Raw genomic sequence first — 20,028 nt, 5'->3', positions numbered from 1 at the left:
AAATTCTGTACTCAAGAACTTCCAGTAGCAGTCTAAGACCATTAGATTGTTTGAAGTAAAAGCTTCAACTGTTAAAAGGAAAAAAAATGAATTTAGGATCAAGTAACTGACCTTATCAATGCAATTGGAACTGTAAAATAAAGCATCTTGGACTACCAAATTATGGTAGGATGAGAGGCACAGTAAAAGGCAGCTCTTCTCCATCCAAAACCTAATAACTATGGTATTGGCTGTCAGGTGCAGCCTGAAATTTAGACATGGACCAAGAACAGGCCAAAATGTGTTTAACAATTTTTCTTATTTTGCTGAAATAATTTGAACACTGCATCTAAATCCATGTGCGTTCTGCTTATTTTTAAGACATGCTCGATCTTGTGTGACAATTGCAAAACTCCCTGCTCTTGGATTCAAACCCACTCACTACTAGGCCCCAAGCACACACAACCCCACTTCCTTCCATGGCAGGGTTTAACTCTGTCTTGATTTTAGAGGTGGGTGACACTACTTCTGTAATGGGCTCAGTTATTGTTACACACGTATAAAAAAGTATCATGTACATATGAAATAAATCTTAAATTTTGCACACTTGTTTGAACAACAACATTTTTCATTTAACTCTATTGACTTTGAACCACAAGAAGACAACAGTATGTACTGTGCTATCTTACTTGCCAAAATTACCTCAAATAGGTTTTGTTTGAAACTGCAGTCAGACACATTCAAGTCCTGACCCAAAAATGGCATCCTGTGCAATGTCTCAGCTCTGGTTAATAAAACCTTTTCTCTTATAGCTGGGAGCTACAATGGGAGAGAAAGATAGCCTCACATCCAGTTGAACATTACTGTAAATCAAATTATTTAAGGAACAGAGAAAACCAAAACCCGGATAATATAGAGGGATAAAAATATGAGGTATAATTATGTTTTTAGAACATTTCTAACAGACGATGACAAAAAGCCTACAGTAGCTTTATTGGTCATATATTGCTTTTTTAGGACATAGTTATCTATTCTGAATTGTATTTTTCAAAATTATTTAAGACATTGCTTTCACATGGAAATATGCTTTATACATCTCAGATGTTGCTACTTGCCTAAACCACAACTCCAGAGGCCTGAACTGAGCTTCTTTTCTGTGGAACATTAGCAGGATTAACAACAAAAGGAATATGTATGAGCAGACATTGCCTGTATTAATGCATCGAAGTTAATGAATGGACATTTTATTATTCTACTCTTGTTTTGTTATTAACCCAGTGTTGCACAATTGCTTAGCCCTGCTGGAACTATGTGAAAATGGCTTTCTATAAGTTCAGCAACAGAATATCATGTTTATATCTACAGTAAATACAGTAGTTGCCCTCAGGATCTGCCTTTCACCCACCATTACTCTCAACCCCTTGGGGCCAGGAAATTTAATTTCTTCTTTTACTGTACACCTAACAATCTGGAACTGTTAGATACCATTCAATGTTAAGAATATAAAGCATTCTAGAGTAGTGCTTAGGGCCTTAGGCTTGTCATAGGAGGTTGTGGGCCCAACTCTTAGAAGGGTTACAACTGTACCCCGCTTGTACAAGATACTTGACCTAGCTTGCTCTAATAAAATAGCCTGCTAAGTAAATGGAAACAGACAGATGTTAAGTTGCTTTGGGGAAAACAGTCAGCTAAACAATTTAATCACAAAAAAATGATAATAACACATTAAAAGGCTACTAGCTTGTTTGGTTGCTAAGAAGTCAGGTGGTCCGTTGGTCTCATCCTGCTTCTTCTTCAAAGAAGGCAGGGTATCGGCTTTGACAGCATGACTGAGCAGCTCATTCTAAACTCCTACATGTTTTTGTGTCAAAAAGAAAAGTGCTTCAGACATGGGTAACTCTAGCAACCATCTCACCAATCAGGACAGAAGAAGGCAACATTCAACATATAAAAAATGTGCTTGATGATGCTGTCCATGCATTTTCACACTGTAGAGTTACTGGAGATTAAGACTGTAGCAATTGTGTGCCATTTACTTAACATAATGATCACAACTGGCAAAGGCACAGCTTAGACTCAAACCCACTTGGTCACCCTTAAAAGGATGAGCCTTTCTACAGACATGGTGTTATTTTACTAATATACAGTACTTTCTACGTGCATTAACAAATTCCCCCCTCATGTAATGTCTCAGATTGCTATGAAGATGCAGATTTGCTGTTTACACATTAAACAGCTAAGCCCTCTGAGAGCTGCATTACAAAACATAACTATAAAATCATTAATTGCCTCAGTACTACAGGCCGAGCTATGAAGAGAGAGAGAGCAGGAAAAATATACAAAATGAACATTTTGCAATACAAGATTACAGACAGTATAATACACAGATACATACCAAATTTTCCATCAGAACTAGATATTACTGTACGTGTGCCATTTTCTCCCTCACCCCTTTCATACGCTTCAACTGTATACTGTATATGCCTTTTTAATTTTTTTCGCTCTTTAAAATGTTAATATATCATGATGGCCTTGCATAACCTAGAAAAAGCATTATGTCATTATACATCCAGTAGAATTACTAACAAATACACTTTATTGTTTACAACAACAAACAAGAATAAGAATTTAAAAATCCACTCACACAGAGGGCCTGATTTTCAAACACATGCAGATGCTCAATGGTTACGTTGTATGGTGTCAGAAGCAGCACAGTGGAGGGTGGTATAGTGAAGGTATGTACACTATGTACAAACATAGTTCTGCCTGTTCAACCAGCAGTATGACACATGGCACATACGTGCGAAAGGGTGAATATGCCTGTATGTGTGTCATGGGTGAAGGAGTTTTTAAAGATAATCATGAAGAAGCAGAGTGGGCATTATGAGTCAGAGAATAAAAACAGCAACAATAATAAAAAAATAATCATACAGATTGAATTTAAGGCATACCTACAGAATTTACCATCTTGCATGTACTCTTGAAATCAATTTCATTGCAGCCCAATAAACAATTGAAATATGCCACATCCATTACTTTATAAGCTTTCAATTCAAACCTTTCAAATATAAACTGGTATAATCTGAAAGTATTATCAGTTATTCTTTGTAGCTGTCTTGTCTCATTATGTCCAAATGATTAGCCCATGTACATCACAGGCTGACGTGACGACTGATGAGATTTCAAGTTTTAGAAAGTGGGAATAAATAATCCCATCTTTTAGCAGCAGAACAACATGAATATGCAGAACTCTTTATAAAGCTGTAATTATTTTAGATTGCATTTTTACATTTCCTTTAAAGTCACTTTAGGGTAATTTTTAATTTGACCAAGATTATTATTTCTTATTTGAGGCACTGTGCTAAATAAAAATTGTGAATGGATTATAACATTATCATTCTCAATATTGTAATACATACCATTGGCAGTTAAGTCTGTCTACTTCTGATGCTTAAATTCATGTATTTAAACCAACCATATAAAGGAAGAGAGAAGTTATAACTAAAGGCCGAATATCAAAAAGACACTGGCATATAGCAGCAGAAAATACAGACGATGGCAGATGAAGGCATGAAATAATGATGGGAAAGTAGGTAGTTCTTTTCTTTCTCATGAGACATGAATTTAAAAGATAGCAGCCTGTGATCATGATTCAGGCAGTTATCCAAGAACCTGCTTGTACATTCAGGATGAATGACTAAAACTCTAACCTATCAATTTGCTATATAATAATGTCCACAGTTTGGAATTTGAACTCATTTATTATCATAATCAAGAATAACACACAGTAATAACACAGTTCATGCTCTGTCTTTCAAATGATGAGATTCCATCACCTAAGCTCCAAAAATTAAAAAAAAAAGATTACAGATACCCGAATTACATAAATACAAATTTGTGACCTCCATCCTCGCATTATTTTTTTCTCTTACACCTTGTTAAGTGTTGTCTGGAATGATTTCCATTTTGTGTTTGCAGGTCTACCTTTTTCAGTAAGGACTGAAAAACATTCCAGTGATGTGAAAAACAAAACAACACCAGGAATTAAGGCATATGAAGTTCCACATTACATATTTTTTGCCATGCTTTTTGCATGAGTCACAACTGTATTATTAAAGACTGTTGTGGTTTTTTCCTTACACTGTGTGTTTGTGAGGAGCACCAGAAGCAGGACAGGAGGATTGACGGCGCACAGGGGTTTACTCTATTTAATAATTAACAGGTGCATGCCAGTGCCAGAGAGGGGCTGAGAAAGAGAAAGAGTGTGGCATTCACTAACACCCCAGGAGGAGCTCTTACTCTTAGAGGGAGAAGGTTAAAGAACTGTCCCAGCTGTCCATCAGCAGGGGGGGGGGGGCAGAAGACTATAGTTTTGTGCTGTTTACTGTAATAATGTAATAAAAGGTCCCCTTTTTAGGCCATAAAGGCCCATGGGGAATGGGGGGCAAGAGCCACCATTTTTCTCAACCATCCGACACTGGAAGTGGAGGTGATGTGGTCAGCATCACACTCCAGCCAGCCTATTACCCCCTAGAAGGATTAACCGGGCTGAGCGGACCTGTGTGGACCTAATTCTGGCAGGAATTAGAGCAAGCTCCATCGCTTGCCCCTACCTGGGATTGAACCCGGGACCTTCCGGTCAGGAGCCAGACGCCCTTGCCGTCTGAGCTACTACGGCTCTGTAATGATATTGTAATACTGTAATTTTATGTAATAATGATGATAAGGAAAACAATTTTAAGTTTGAACAAACTGTATAAGCGTGTGTTCCAAATTAAGAACATTTTGACGTACGTAGCTAAAGTTATGCGGAATGTAACTCTTACGTAACTGGGAGGGCACCTGTATTTTTTATTTACTTATTAAGAAACTACAGATGTATGGCATAATAACTAGAGACTATGTGTGTGAAATCAAACTGCTATTCACTCACTATTCAGTTAAACACGTGGACTAGGGGTTCTCACCTTTGATCCTAGAGGACGAAACACTTGCTGGTTTTCATTCCAGCTGATCTTATTTACCAAACTGAAGCCTTAATTGAACTAGCAAGTTGCTTGATTGGAATATTTATGAGTTTTGCTTTTCTAATCAAATGTTTTTTTTGTAATTGCAATAACGCAATAGGCAAAAAGGCAAAAGCTGAAAACAGTTAAAATTACTCTTATATTACTCTGTATTATTTCAAATAAAGGTCAGATTTTGTAATTGAGCGCATGACGGGAACACAAAACCAGCAGGTGTGTGGTTCTCCAAGACCATGATTGGACAGTAAGATAGTTATGCTGAGGCAAATGTATATATACTTCTACAGTATCTGGTTTAAACAAGCCTACTTCCCTATCACCCAATGGACAAAGGATGTTGAAGCAGGTGATCATAATCAAATGAATCCAGTGCATCCAATTTAAACTAGAATGAAAAACAACAGAATAATTAAATGTAACCTTCAACTCAGCCGCCAGTGACAAATTTCAAACCTAATACTGGATTGCATAGGTTTCCATTGAGAGCAAGGAAGCAACTCCTAGCAAACAAAGTACTGACTTGTAGTTTGTAAGGGAGCGTGATTTGAAGATTTCATTTAATCTGGGTTCACGTGTCTGATCCCTTTGATCAAAGGAAGCAGATTATTATGAAGGAAATGAATTAAATGACAAAACAGCTAGGCTTCATAAAAGACGTATGCAAATGCAACTTATGGAAACAACTACGGTAAATTAAACATGGAATGAGCTACTGATTGCAAGCACTCATTGCACAGTTTAATTTATTGCTTAGTGGATGTTAATTGAAAATCAAGCCCTTTTGGTCTGGGTTACGCACACACACCTTTCTTGCCTGATCATTGTCTTCGATCTGGCCCAGATCTCTGCCGCTGGCCTGCGCTATTCTCTTCCCAGATACCAGGTTCCCCACCATCACAGAGGCAGGACCGATTTCTGCAAGACACCATCACAATACATGAGTTCCTGTTTGACAGTGGTGTGCCTGATGAGCAGGAGAGTCTCACTGGGTGAAACAAGCCAAACAAGCTGATTTCTGTACTTACACAACAAATTTTGTTATATCCAAGTTCACTTTAAATTGACCCATATAAATATTTGAAATTTGAAATTAAAACCATCTGCTGAAGCCATCAAATCTTCATCTACATGCTGTGAGACAGCACGTAAGACAAGATGGAAGTTCATTTATAGGAATTTCAGTTCATTTTCTCCTATAAAGATATATTAACATAGCAGATAAGGAAGCCACACAAGATATATTAAGTCATTAATTGCAAGGTCACAGCCCCCGTCCTTTTCCTTGCTTTCCAGTCTACACACTGTTAGACTACCACTGATGGGTGAGACAGCCTTAAATCAGACAGCTCCATCTCTAATGCAGTGCCTGATTCAAACTGCCATCTCACACACAGTTCATTACTTTGCTCATCGTTTAATGTGGTATTAATACTGTCTGGTGTTTTATTCAACATGAGCTACAGTGGAGCAAACCACTCCACATGCCTCTATATTTAAATACTATTCGCTTCCTACAGCCATAGCACACAGCACACCAATTATCGCTGTTATTAATTGCATTTAGCAGAAACTACCAGTGACAGACTTCCTTGTGATCCGTAAAATTTCTGATTGGGGACACAACTTTGCAATTAACAGAATTTGCAATTATAAGAATTCAAACCGTTGAGACGGTTGAGACGGTTGAGACTGAGAATGATCAGAAATCCCTTTAAATTACCTTCTCCCTTGAGCTATCGATGTCCGTGCTACTTCTTACCAACATCTAAAAAGGTGTGCTTGATACTGTCCCTAAAGAACAATGAAGGGCCACTCCACTGAGCAAATGCACCCCAGCCTGATGGTTTTCATTCCAAATGATGTTGGAAGTGCTCAGCTGAACCAACTGCTGTTTATACCATTTAATTCATCGAGATTATTGAGATCTTTAGATGTTAACTGAAACAAACTTTGATGTGAATGATGCATCAGTACTTTTTATACTGAACATGTTTTCCCCACTGCGCTGTTTACAGTGAAGACCCCCTGTACCCACAAAGGGAAAATGGGACAGCATGGACAGGCTCCTATGAGTTGCCATGCTGCAAGCTCCACAGCAATAAGCAGGAAATTCAACACCTATTGGAGGAGAGGTGTGTTCCTCGCCAACCTTCCCCCAAGCTCGCAGACAAGTTGTCACAATGGTCATTTTTTTTTCCACCAGGTGCTGATACCACCCTGATTGATTAATATCAATCCTATTCCCGGTGGAGATGAGCTAATTGAGCTACAAACCTGGGAATCCTGGTCACATCTCTTTAATGCCATGACCCAGAATTAAACTTGTGAAAGTTGAATAATCCAGCCCAAAACCAGTGCCTTCACCTGTTGAACCACTCAGGGACCTCCACAATAACATTTTAAAAGGAAATGGACTTGCAGTACAACCCAGATTAAGTGAGGTAATGTATGGAAAAAAATGTTTCAGAACTGACAGACAACATAATCTTCAAATGAATCAACACTGCTTATAACTCAGAACACTTGGGACAACTGTCTGACCTTGTGCATATACTGCAAACATGAGAATGGATGAAATGTACACTGATGCAGTCACTCACATACAGTACTAGAAGATCTCTGATTTATCTACAGACTCTACACAATATGTTTAAATGAGCCATCAATGGAGAATAGCTTCAAAAAGCAGCTTCAAATCTCCACCAGATGAGTGTAAAAGTTTTATTGTTTTTATATTGCAGGAAGCACTGTGTGTAAAAACATAACTGTTCTTAGCTGCAATGTTTTACGGGATTTAATTACATTTAATTTAAAGGGAGTTAGCTTTAATTTAATTAATTTAAAGGGAGTCAGCTTAGATTTTCCCTTTTTTTCAAAAAGATGTTCATTGCAATATAGAGAGTTAAGGAACTGAAGAAGACTGAGCTCAGAAAAACCACCTACGACTGAAATAAATACTTTTCATTTATCCCATTAGGTGTTCCTGCCACTTCATGGTTACTCCCACCACAAACGGCAAAGGAGGAGGACAATGCATTATAAAAAGTCTATGCTTATGGTCTTGCTGTCAACACCCATGTTGACCAAATGAACTCAATCAAGAGAGTTGTTAAACCCTTAGGGCTATAATCTATATTTACAATCCGTCCACAGCATATGAATTGAATCGATTCCTGGTACCTTTACCTCTCATGTTCTTCAGACCCTGAGGCCAGTATTGTTCCCCCGTGAGTCTCTGGCCAAGATCAACCATGTGGCAAGACCAACATTTTAAAGCAGTAATTTATCAGATGTGCCTTACCTTACACATCAGTAAATGTTCACACCAGTGGATGTGCATTACTGAGGATCCAGAGCTTGCCTTTTTTAGTATTGATATAACAGATCCCAGGACTGACCAGACCCCGTCTTGCTTTGTTAAGTGACAAATTCACCTGGTTGCTTTTGTCTCGGCTTGGGCAGATTTGTTACACAGGTGTGTGGACACATCAACACATTGCAAGGATGCAAAGAGCCTTCCAGGAAGAGCTGCTTGGTTTCTGATAGATGGATCCCTCCCAGCGGAGTTTTGGGGAGGGTGTTGGCGGGAACTAGGGCCAAGCAGTATATTCCCACTTGGTGTATGCTGTCTATTGCCTGAAAATATAAAATATTTAAAATAAAATATATGATCCGAAGATAAACAAAGCAAAGGACAAGGTTATTTAAAAACACATTTATGTTTAGCAAGTCATGGTTAATTAAAAGTATGAAATTGTATGTCAAAATGTTTTTTTTTAATAAACAATGACAGATATTACAAAGTAAACTACACAATCAGAACCATCATGATCACCTTCTCTATGTATTATTTGTTAGGATACACATACTGTATGACAATGCTTTAAAGAAAACCACAAGTCATGAAACAAGTATTCTGGACACAAGCATTGATGCAACTATCTAACAGTGAAACACTTTTCATAATTGTTACAGTGGCCAAAAAAAAGCAGGATGTAAAAGCAAGAACTGATTCTTATTCTGTGTTCTAAATATTTTATTATTTTAAGAGAACACAAATGTTTAATACCTCTGAGAATACATTTGTATAAAGATGTGTTAACATCCTAAAATTAATTTGATTACACAGACAACACTTTTTAAAGTCTGTGAAGCCCCCACAGTGACATCTCTCTGCACACGGCAAATATAGCACAGCATGTGAAGACCTATCATAGCCTACAAATAGACAAAGTGTATTAGGGAAGACAGACGGGACTTTGTGTCATTTCTTACCTGCAGCACTCGACTCATCCACTGGAAGCTGTCCTCCTCTGTGGAGTCTGGTCTCTGCTCAGCAACGATAACTATCCGCTCATCGTGAAGGACAGTGATGGAAAATACAGCTATCCTGTTAACCCCAACAGAATAGTCAAAACCTTTTTGTTTTGAATGTCAGGTACTTTATTAGTATAGTCATAGCATAATTACCATTTTACTATTTTAATAGTAACTAATTACTGTGAAATGTGAAATAGTGAAATAATTACTATTTTCTGTAACCAGCCATTGCTAGCTTTTGTGGAAAGGATCTGTAGTTTATTAGATTTAAAAAATGAAAAAGTTGTTTATTTTCAACAGAATTTCTTTTTTGTTATTCTTATTACACCTTAAGCCATGTACTGTACACTCACATCCAAGTCCACCTTTTAAAGTGTAGTAATACTGACAGAGAGTGAAATTATTAGAAACAAGAAAGAATTTAGCATCAACATTACCCATTAAGTTACACATCGACACTGACAAGCACTTGCCTACTGTAACTGAACAAGATACAATTGACGATTCTAATACCATATGTTGTGATGCTCTCTTAGTTCAGGCAATGTTCAAACAAGATGGCAGATGCTGTCTGGCCTACTGTACATTCTCCAGAATGGAGAAGAAGACAATTGGTCAATGGACCAGAACCCGAAGTGTCACAGAAAAACGTATGCTGCTTATTAGAAAGAACTTGTTTGGTATGTTAGTAATTATATATATGCCTTTCATGAATGAAAAACAATCTAAAAAGTGAGGTGTAACAATTAACTATGAAAGGAATCTACCAAATTCAAATGCATTTGGTCTTATATCCTGTGCTTTGTCTTCTACCTCTGCATCAAAGGCAGTTTTTTTTCTAATATGGCTGGGATCACTAACAGAGACCTTTTACTTACCTGCCTCTGTACACAAACTTCATGGGCTCGACTGCCAGGGCTGTGGCTACAATGTCGTCAGCATTGTGTCTCCGTCCACTAACTACCATCAGCCCATCCATTTTGCCAGCAATGAAGACCAGCCCTCCCGGGCCTACAAACCCCAGCAAGCCAGTCCTGGTGAAAGGGTATTCACTAATGGGGCCCCCAGAGCTAGTCATTGGGAATACCTGTCAAAAACAGAAAGGAATTGTAAGTTCTACCAATGTGTCTCTGAAATAGAGGTAAGTTTGTTCATTACCAAATACCTAGTTAAAAATAACCTTGAAAGGGACAAGGTTAATTACAGTGCTCTGTCAATTGTTCCCCAAGTACCTCTGCGATATCATGTCTAATTGCATTACAATTGTTTTGATATTTTATGTCACATACTCGAGGTAATAAATTAACATAAGAATGGAAATTAAACTGAATCACCAAACATTTTATGTTGCAGTTCAGAAACTGGCTTGAAGGTTAGATCATACTTTGCTAACATGCATAAATCACAATTATTTATGTGGAGTCTGATATTGTGGGAATACAGCTTGTTGGGAAGGCAATGTTGTTGATGTTTATAATATCAAAAAAAGAGGATTTCCTAATCCTTCAAAACTTCATAGACTCTGACTGCATAAAACCTATATATCAAACACCAATCATACATTATCTCAGTCCTTTTCTAAGCCATATCTTGTGCTTCTCAATGCATCACTTGATGTCAAGGGAATATTTTTGACACTGTAATGAGGTTGAACTGTACCATTCCAAAAACTATTAAGAAACATTTCAGGAATGCTGTTCGAATCTCCTTTTCAAGGGTCCAGGAATAAAGTAAGGTAATGAAAATTCCATGCAAGCATAATTATATTTACTTACCTCAAAGGTATTCTTGGTCATGCCTGAGAGGCCATAGTAAGAGGTACCTGTGGCTATAGAGCACACACACAGCTCTCCAATTTCATCTGTTCTGCATAACTGTGGGACCCCATCTGGCTTCACAACACACATGAGAGCTGCAAACACAAGCGGATATTCTATTAGATTTGATTGCCAACCTTCTAGAACATTTCTTAGAACCCACTGTTTTGCCTTTAACCCCTCAGTAATTCCACACATCAACTGAAAATAGGCAAAGAGGAGCAAACAAATCTACAATAGTGTAGAGCACAAACAGAATGAGATAATATAACTAAGTATTCTTTAAACACGGGGAAGAAAAAGATTTGTAATTAACTTTTCAGTTATAAATTTAAAAGAGCTGTTACAAAATCTGATTTCATTTGAAATGATTTCCAGAAAGCCTAAATACAAACCATCTGAAGAATGCTAGCAGTTTTGCCTATTAAAGAGCAACATGGATCTCATGGAGAATTGATTGGTATTCTGAACTTGAAAAAATGCATTGGTTGGCCAAAAGTTATAAGTCTGTCTGTATTACATTTTGCAGTGCTGAAACACTGTGACTCATCTGGTGGCAATATGTAGAGGAATAAGCAGAAATACACAGAATTAACACCCTTTTCAGCCAGTGCTATGTGTAAACTGAACTTTATCACTCACAAACACCACAACAAATGTGTAGTGCAAATAACAGACAGCATTAAACCTTAGCAGAAAAGAACTGAGTGTGAAAATGATTTGTTTTGGTAAAAAATAAAGACACTTTTTTCACAAATTTCTAGTTTGAGTGAAAAGTAAATTGGATCCTGAGTAGATATTGTAAAATACTAAAATACATTAATATTTGTCATCTGAGTACAAGTGGGGCCATTACTGTTGATGTACCTCCTGGCATGACTGTGCCCACATCCTGCACCGTCAGAACTGACAGCTTTTCTTCAGAATCCACTCGGATCACCCCATGGCTCAAGCCCTGCATGGAAAGAACTCCTCTACCAGGGGGCTGATTGGTGTCATCTGTTGGCCTGCCAAAACATACCAGTATTTCAACACCACTTTCAACAGAACCCCCCTTACAGGCACCCTGGAACTACACAAATACAATTATAAACAACAGCCTTTATCTTATATACTGTAGGGCCCTTCATGGCATACGTTATTAACACCGTGGTGGGGCGGTGGCTCTGTGGCTAAAGATCTTCACCTGTGGCTGGATATCAATCATTAAAAAATTACAAGTGACATCCTCACAAAATAATACTTTCTACTTGTATTAAATTATAACACTTTTATGTATGTATGCATCCTCTTGTAATATACAGAATGTACAAAGTGTCTGAAGAATTCTGAATGAGCTTAATTAGCAGCAGTACAGCTTAGTGAGTTCTCTTCATTTTAATTACACTTCTTTTGATAATTTAAGGAGCATAGACACCTTCATAAATTAATATGTGAATGGAACTGAAACTGTCTTTAACATTTAAAGTCTAGAACTTCATAGGTTGTAGAGGAGACCAAGTGGTGCAAATTTCCTTTCTAAATATCTTATAAATAAAGGATTTACTTCGATAAACCTAGCTCTGCTGCGTATTCATGAGATGTTAGTAACAAAACCATAATTCTAACCATAGCCTGAACTCCTAACATACTAAGGTTAGATAGTAATAAGAGGCATCTGTGCTAAAAGTGTGACCACCTTAAGATACATAATCAGACTTGCAGAGGCTGTTACATGAGCTCATGAGCTGTCTCTCAGAGCTCCATACCTTCGAATGGCAACTGTGAGAGCCTCCGGAGAGCTGGCACAAGGACAGATGACCTCTGCACGCAGTCCCTTGCTCTGGAAGACATTGAGGAATGCATCGCAGGAAGATATAGACCCTAGGGGGGAAATATGATGGCAGAATCGTCAGCAAGAACGAATTTAAGACTGTACAATAAAAAAATAGTGAACAAAAAATATTTGATTACTTCATATGGAATACTATATTTAAAGATTTAGAATGAATACAGGATTGGACTTATTGCCGGTTTCGATGGATAGTTTTGGGGTTCCAGCTCTATGCCTCTCATCTTAAAAGATCCAGCCAGTTTGTTTTAAAACACGTGGGCAGTCACCTCCTTTGCTCTATACCTGTTCCTTTTCATTAGCACATCTTCTGTCTCTGTCTTCATGCCTCCGAATCGCTCCAGTGGAGTTTTTGTTTGGAATGATGCCATGCACAGAAAGCTATTCAGTCTGGAACATCATTCTGACTCATCAGTTCCCTTAAAACAATTTCTCTCATGCTGTGTTTAAATATATTCATACTGCTTCCTGCTGTTTTTTTCCAACATTGGTGACAATGTTTTTCCTAACGCTGTTGCTTAAACAGTAAATTTACTACTGATTCTAAAAACTGTAACTACTTTTCTGTGGTTTTCATATAACCTATAGAAAAGTCTGATATTTGATCAATTAGATTAAATGGTCACCTGTAAAGAACTTTGAGTTGAGTGTCCAGAAGAGCGCTGCATAAGCGTAAACAATTATTATTATTATTAACATGTACTCTTTGCAAGATATAGGGGTCCTTACTCTAATCTTACGTAGGATGATTCTATTACTGGAAATCATTGCAAAAGTATTGCGCTTTTCAGAAAGAACATTATTAAATTTTATTTATTTCACTGGATTCTCTCAATGCCACTGATTGAAAGATCACAAACACATGTTTTCTTTTTTGATTTATTTGAGGGAGATCTTAGAATCAGGGTGGCACAGTGGTGTCCTGGTTAGCAATGCTGCCTCACAGCCCTGGGCCCTGGGTTGAATAACTGGAACTCTGGTTTCTTACCACAGTGCAAAGACATCCTGGTAGGGTTAATTGGCTTTGGGAAAATGTGTACGTTTGTGTCTATGTATGTCCTGACAAAGACTGGCATCTTGCCCAGGTCTTGCCTTGCGCCCACTGGTTGCTGAGATAGGCTCCGCCTCCCCCACAACCCCGAATAGGATGAAGGTTGGAAAATCGATAGACAGATGAATCTTGGAATCTAACTCACAGGGGTTGGATCCATCAGCCACAATTAACATGCGCAAGGAGCTGAGGTTGATGTCTCGTTGGTCTCGATGTGCCACCAAGGCCCAGTGCATATCTCTCGACTTCACACATGCTACTTTTGCTGAAAGCGGAAACACAGAAAAGCGCACGGTATAATACTTCACATTCGTGCCAGAAAGCCCTGCAAAGACTGAAAAAATATCCCTCTTCTAATTATAAATTTAAAATACAAAAAAAGGCAACAAGGATAATATAATGTATGCACTTTTAGGCACCTCAGAAGCCATCTGCAGTATCCTCTAAAATATTCACACTTTTTGCATGATTTATTGCATCAGTTCACTTGAGTTGTATTTGGTGACTAATCTTCAAGATAACAGTTACATTTAGGCATGAAAATAAAATAAACTTGGAACATTCCTTTAATCTTGCACCCTACCAAACTTTTAAGAAAATCGGTTGGCTTTTGATCAAACAACATCAAAAGGTTAGTTAAAAAATGCTTCAGCTTCATGCAAATGAGTTTCAAAGTGCACAGCTCTTGAATATTTCACTTAGTGGTTTTAAAACTGTGTAAGTAAATCTAAATTGAACAAGAACAGGTGCAGTACTCAAGGTAGGTCTGTAGTGTTTTACGGATTAGGCAGACTGTTAATACTGAATGTTGTAAGACTTTGGTTAGCTTACATATAGACTGTGAATGTATACAAACCTTTGTATTGACAAACTTTCTGTATCCAGGAAAGAGGGTTAACCTTCATTAGGGAATAGGGGATACTGATAACATGCATCATGTTCATGACACTCTGAAAGAGAAAAACATTATATTACTGCTTGTACTTAGGTAAAGCTATAGTGGTTATTTGGTATCATTTGTTAAAGTTTCCCTGCAGTATCTGAATTAATTTGTAAAGTGATCTATGCAAGAAGCAATCAAGATAACTCAGATTAAACAAATCTTCTAATTCTACCCAAAGCTATTTATGTTGATGCTTTTCATGTTTCTTTAAAAAGACTGGAAAAAATGAACTTCTCAATTTGACTTTTAAATAGGGCCCATTAACTTCCATATTTATGAATCAAATTATCCCTACGGCTTTCATGACATTACACCTTCATTATCATTTTAATTACTCTGACATGAAGTGTTGCACTGCACAACAAAAATAAGCCATTTCAGGTAATTGCAGTGTCATTTAACATTAAGGGGCATGTAAAGAAACAATGACAGAATGAAAGGTTAAAAATAATCAGCTTTTGACATGGTGAAGTGATTAACACATTTAGCCAATTACTAAAGTCTTCTCTGACCTGGAGGTTCTAAGGTAATTAGGAGTACCTGGTACCTGTTTAGAGCTTCACACTGCCCATGAAATCAAAACTCCACATAGCCAGTGTCTTTAAACTAGCTTTGCAAGTCATACAGGTGGTTAGAAATAGCATAGCATGTCATGACCACTGATATTTAAAAAATATAACCATCAGATACTGTTATACCAAATATACAAAATATACCAAAATGAAACTCACACAGTTCCTATTTCACTAAAATTATTTTAAAAGTATTTTGCCATAAAGAATTAATTTGCCTAAAAACTAGGATTCTCCACACTGTAAAATGTATCCATCAGACAGTTATATCTTATCAGGTACTAAACACTTACTGAATGAAAAGTGACTTGCTTATTTATCAGTACTAGACAAAATACAAAGAGTGTACAAAACATTAGCGACACCTGCTCTTTTCTTAAAAATGGACCAGGTAAGTCCAGGTGAAAGCTATGGTCTCCTGGACCTTAGCTACACTTCAAAGTAGATGAAGGGGAGGAGATAGGATAAAGAAGGATTTTTGAGGTAGGAGATCACTGAGACATGGATTGTGTATGTGAGGCAGAATGGGCACTGGTGTAAGTATGTCAAAAACTACAAAGCCGCGGGGGGTTTCAAGCTCAGTAGTGTTCTTTGTGTATCTGGAATAGTCCACCACTAAAACTAAAAAGACATCCAGCCAACAGCAGGCCAGTGGTCGAAAGCAGCACATTGATGAAAGAGGTGAAAGAAGGCTGACATGAATTGTGCAGATCAACAGACGGTCTACAGTTAGTCACCTGATAGCCCTGTACAACACTGCTGCCGAAAGACCCATACAAGAACACACAACTCATCGTACCTTGACGGATGTGGTATGGCAGCCATTAACCTTAAGAGTTCCAGTTCTTTCAGCAAAAAACAAGAAGGAACGAAAACATTGGATACTAGAGAATTGGAAAAACATAGCCTGGACTGATGAATCCTGGTACCCGCCTTTTCACACTGATGGAAGGACTGATGCATCCATCATGCCATGTATCAACATACAGTGGTGGTGGTGGTGTGATTGTGTGGGGAGTATTTTCATGGCACTCAGTGGGCTCCTTAATAAAAATGGAGCAACATTTGAATGCCATAGGATATCTGACCATCACTGCCAATCAGCTGCATCCCTTCATGGCAGCAGTGTATCAATCTGTGAATGGATTTATTTCAGCAGGATAATGCCCCATTCCACAATTGTCCAGGAACGGTTCCATGAACATGACAATGAATTCATCTTAATGCAGTGGCCTGCCAAGTCACCAGATCTCAATCCAATTGAACATCCATGGGAATGATGCTATTTGGAGCAGAGATCCACTATCAGCCAACTCAACACAACTGTGGGAAGCACTGGAGTCGGCATGGGCCACCATCCCTGTGGAAAGCTTTCAACACCTTGTTGAGTCCATGCCCCAACGACCTGAGGCTCTTCTGAGAGCAAAAGGGGGTGCAAAGCAATATTAGGAAGGCCTCCCTAATGCTTTGTTCACTCAGTGTATGATTTTTTTTGTCTTCTCAGTATGTGTATTGTTATAAAAAAGGTTAATACCGAAGTAGCAAAAAAAGAGAACCTACTGTGAGAATGCCATGCCACAGGCCAACATCCTTCTTAAAGTCTAATACATTCACAATGGTCTCAGCTGTCAAAGACAAAACACATTATATTTTCACTTCTTACCATAAAAGGATTTAAAGTACTGTACTTACACTTTAAAAACATGCAAAACATATACTATTAAGCATTATAGTTCTATGTACGGTCTTGAGATGTTACGACAATTTTATTTTATAAAATATGAAGTATAAAATCCACATGTTCGTTGCATGTCTATCAGATTGGGAAGATGGAACCAACCTTCTGTATATCCACAGGCTTGAGTGAGGGCCTGACAATGGGTGAGCAAAGCAATCCTTGTCACAGTCACTCCCAGCACACTCCCATCCTTGCAGGTCTTGTACTGTTTAACAGCGTTAGAACATTGACGTTCATTTTAAAACAATAAAATACATTACACTGACCTACTGAAACACTGTTCCTGACAAAAATTAGCTTCTAAGTTGTAGTGTTATTCCCCTACTTTAAGAGAGATAATTTGTGCGAAATTTCTCTACCTATATAAACTTTTTCTCTACAGCAAGAAATCCTCATCATTGTATTAGACAGTTACAGTATTTAAGTGGCATCTACAGTATATATAATATGGATAATTCCATGCTAAACATATCCAATTCTTTGTAAGTACTCTGTACATTTAGAAGGTCTATACTATTCCTAATCTATTTTCTATCTGATTGCAATAATGTAAAAAATCTGAAATGCGATTGAAAACACAGAAAAGCAATAAATTACATTATGAATCACCACTTACATTCACACCTCATAGTATCCATCATACTTTATTTACTTAAATAGCAAAAATAAATACAAAAAGGGTATAAATTAACGCAACAACAATGCATTCGTTATTTCAGGTTATATAACATTCTCTCCAGACTAAGCTGAAAATAGTTAAGGAAAAACAGTCATAAAACAAAACACCCATGAAATAACCCATCCCAGAAGAGCCACACCTTCTGTCTGTCTCAAACAATACAGCACACTGTGAAAATCTGTGCCTCCTGGACTCAGAAAGCCAATTCAATTCCGCTGAAGCCACTGAAGCCTGAGCCAGATTAGAACATAAGAAGCCGGTGAAGTACCCTAATAGGGCACTCAGTGCCACTGTTTTATGTCCTTTATGGCTCCCTATTTTTGTCTCACTGAAAATGAAAGGCAGAGGCCATTTCTCAAACACAGAGTACAAGTTCTGCTCCCTTGCGTCAGTTCCAAAAAGGGAAACTTAACTTAATTTGAACAGTGTGGATCCCAGAAACAAACACGTCTAAATGCAACTTGATCCACAAGAAAAATGGAGGCAGGAGTAATTAAACACTGAGGAAGCACAAATATGATGCCATTACTGCTACTGAAAATCCCTTTAAATAAGACTGCCCATATTTTACATTATTTTCTCATTTTTAACAATGCATAGCTATGTATTACGGCAGAAACATCAGCCTTCTTTTGATAACGAACAGCTAATGGAAATTTTCATAATTTCATTCTGCCAAGAATGAGACAAAGGGGTTTTTTATGAGCACACAAGTAATATGACCCAAACATTAAATCAAAAGAGCATAATTGCACTTTAAAAATAGAAATGTGTGGTTTTCATATAATCTTTTTGCTAAAACAAACTCTGCAACAAAACTAAAAACAAAATGCATTAAATTCCAAGCTTCTGAACAGCTGAGACTAGAAACAGCAGCATTCCTCACAGGTGATATGCTATACTCTTTAATACTGCAATGTTAATTAGGATACATGTTAGTTCTGGTGCAAAAACATTGGTTTATGTAGGCATACAACAACACAATGCAGTTACAGAAATTCAAAATATTTAAATATTTTAGATTTTATTCACAAACTGATCATAAGAAGATAAGAAGTTTCAGTAACAACCGAAAAGGAGGTTGTTCGGTCAATTTAAATTCCAGATGGTAAATAGATTCTAATCTGTAAGTCTGAAATAATGAACAGAGAGTGTTTTCTGCTTCTGTGCTAACAGTATGAAAACCATTGATGACCTCACCTCAATGTAGGCAGTGTCATTATTTGCATCCTTGATATGTGGGAACCAATCTCGAGGAGGTTTGGACAAATGTTTAGACTCTGTAACAAACCACAGCAGCTTTGGCCACCCTGAAAAGAGAGCCAAAGAGAAACAGATACATTTTCTCTCCTGAATGACAAAGAATCCTAACACCTGTCTTTCTATTGGAAATTCAGTTTATTTTATTGTGCTAAGTTAAACCAGAAAGAAAAAAATGATTTTCTGTATACGGCAATAGTTTCAGTACACCAAAAAGTACAGAAAAATACAAATAAGTAAGATAATCAAGCACATTTGTTTGCCAAAACTTAATGTTAACTTCCCATTTTGAAAAAATCATATTATTCCACTACTGAGAGGCATTCTAAAACAAAAACTGATGAAAAACAGGTTTACAAAAATGTAGTTTTAGTTATAATTGCTACTCTAACATTCTACACTTTCTGTAGTCATAGTTGTACTCATGTCGCTATAAAGCTTGCTGTCATCTGCTTTGTAAAGCAACACAGCTTTACACAATGCATCAATCAATAGCATCCACATAAAGAAAACTGGAACAATTCTGACTTGTTGACCATTCACAAAGACTTAAATTTAATTTTTTAACAAGTTTCCTAGCAAATTTGCTCTCACGAATCATAATACATTTAATTTAACTTATCCATACATTTAAGGTGTACATGTTGTAGGTCTCCCAGTTCATCTATTTGAAGGCATAACTCCAAGGACCTCTCTTTCACCAGTTTTTCTCTATTTTTCTGGGAGATTTGTTATAGCAAGGACACATGATGCATCACTCAACTGAACGGCACTTTTTGCAGCCTTCTAAAACACTAATTTCTTATGAGAT

General features: G+C 37.4%; 1 protein-coding gene across 19 annotated transcripts in view; it reads right to left on the bottom strand.

Annotated features, from left to right (window-relative positions):
• LOC148657480 (disco-interacting protein 2 homolog C) overlaps positions 1 to 20,028 on the bottom strand; it is a 223,566-nt gene that overhangs the window by 32,291 nt on the left and 171,247 nt on the right. For 13 of the 19 annotated variants that reach the window (XM_088643808.1, XM_088643814.1, XM_088643797.1 and 10 more), the window contains 12 exons: positions 19,158 to 19,267; positions 17,381 to 17,483; positions 17,101 to 17,165; positions 14,882 to 14,975; positions 14,171 to 14,290; positions 12,892 to 13,006; positions 12,011 to 12,150; positions 11,102 to 11,238; positions 10,205 to 10,413; positions 9,282 to 9,396; positions 8,441 to 8,642; positions 5,812 to 5,921 (listed from right to left, as the gene is read on the bottom strand). In XM_088643808.1, the coding sequence (XP_088499934.1) occupies positions 5,812 to 5,921; positions 8,441 to 8,642; positions 9,282 to 9,396; positions 10,205 to 10,413; positions 11,102 to 11,238; positions 12,011 to 12,150; positions 12,892 to 13,006; positions 14,171 to 14,290; positions 14,882 to 14,975; positions 17,101 to 17,165; positions 17,381 to 17,483; positions 19,158 to 19,267 (1,520 nt within the window). The remainder of the gene's footprint in view (positions 1 to 5,811; positions 5,922 to 8,440; positions 8,643 to 9,281; positions 9,397 to 10,204; positions 10,414 to 11,101; positions 11,239 to 12,010; positions 12,151 to 12,891; positions 13,007 to 14,170; positions 14,291 to 14,881; positions 14,976 to 17,100; positions 17,166 to 17,380; positions 17,484 to 19,157; positions 19,268 to 20,028) is intronic. The other 6 variants (XM_088643801.1, XM_088643804.1, XM_088643805.1 and 3 more) reach the window with 1 other exon arrangement.

The sequence above is a fragment of the Lepisosteus platostomus genome, chromosome 8 (genome assembly GCF_059453375.1).
Source record: "Lepisosteus platostomus isolate fLepPlt1 chromosome 8, fLepPlt1.hap1, whole genome shotgun sequence".
In the NCBI taxonomy this organism is placed as follows: Eukaryota; Metazoa; Chordata; class Actinopteri; order Semionotiformes; family Lepisosteidae; genus Lepisosteus; species Lepisosteus platostomus.
Note: the sequence above shows the minus strand (reverse complement) of the source record. Positions and strands in the feature narration are given on the sequence as shown.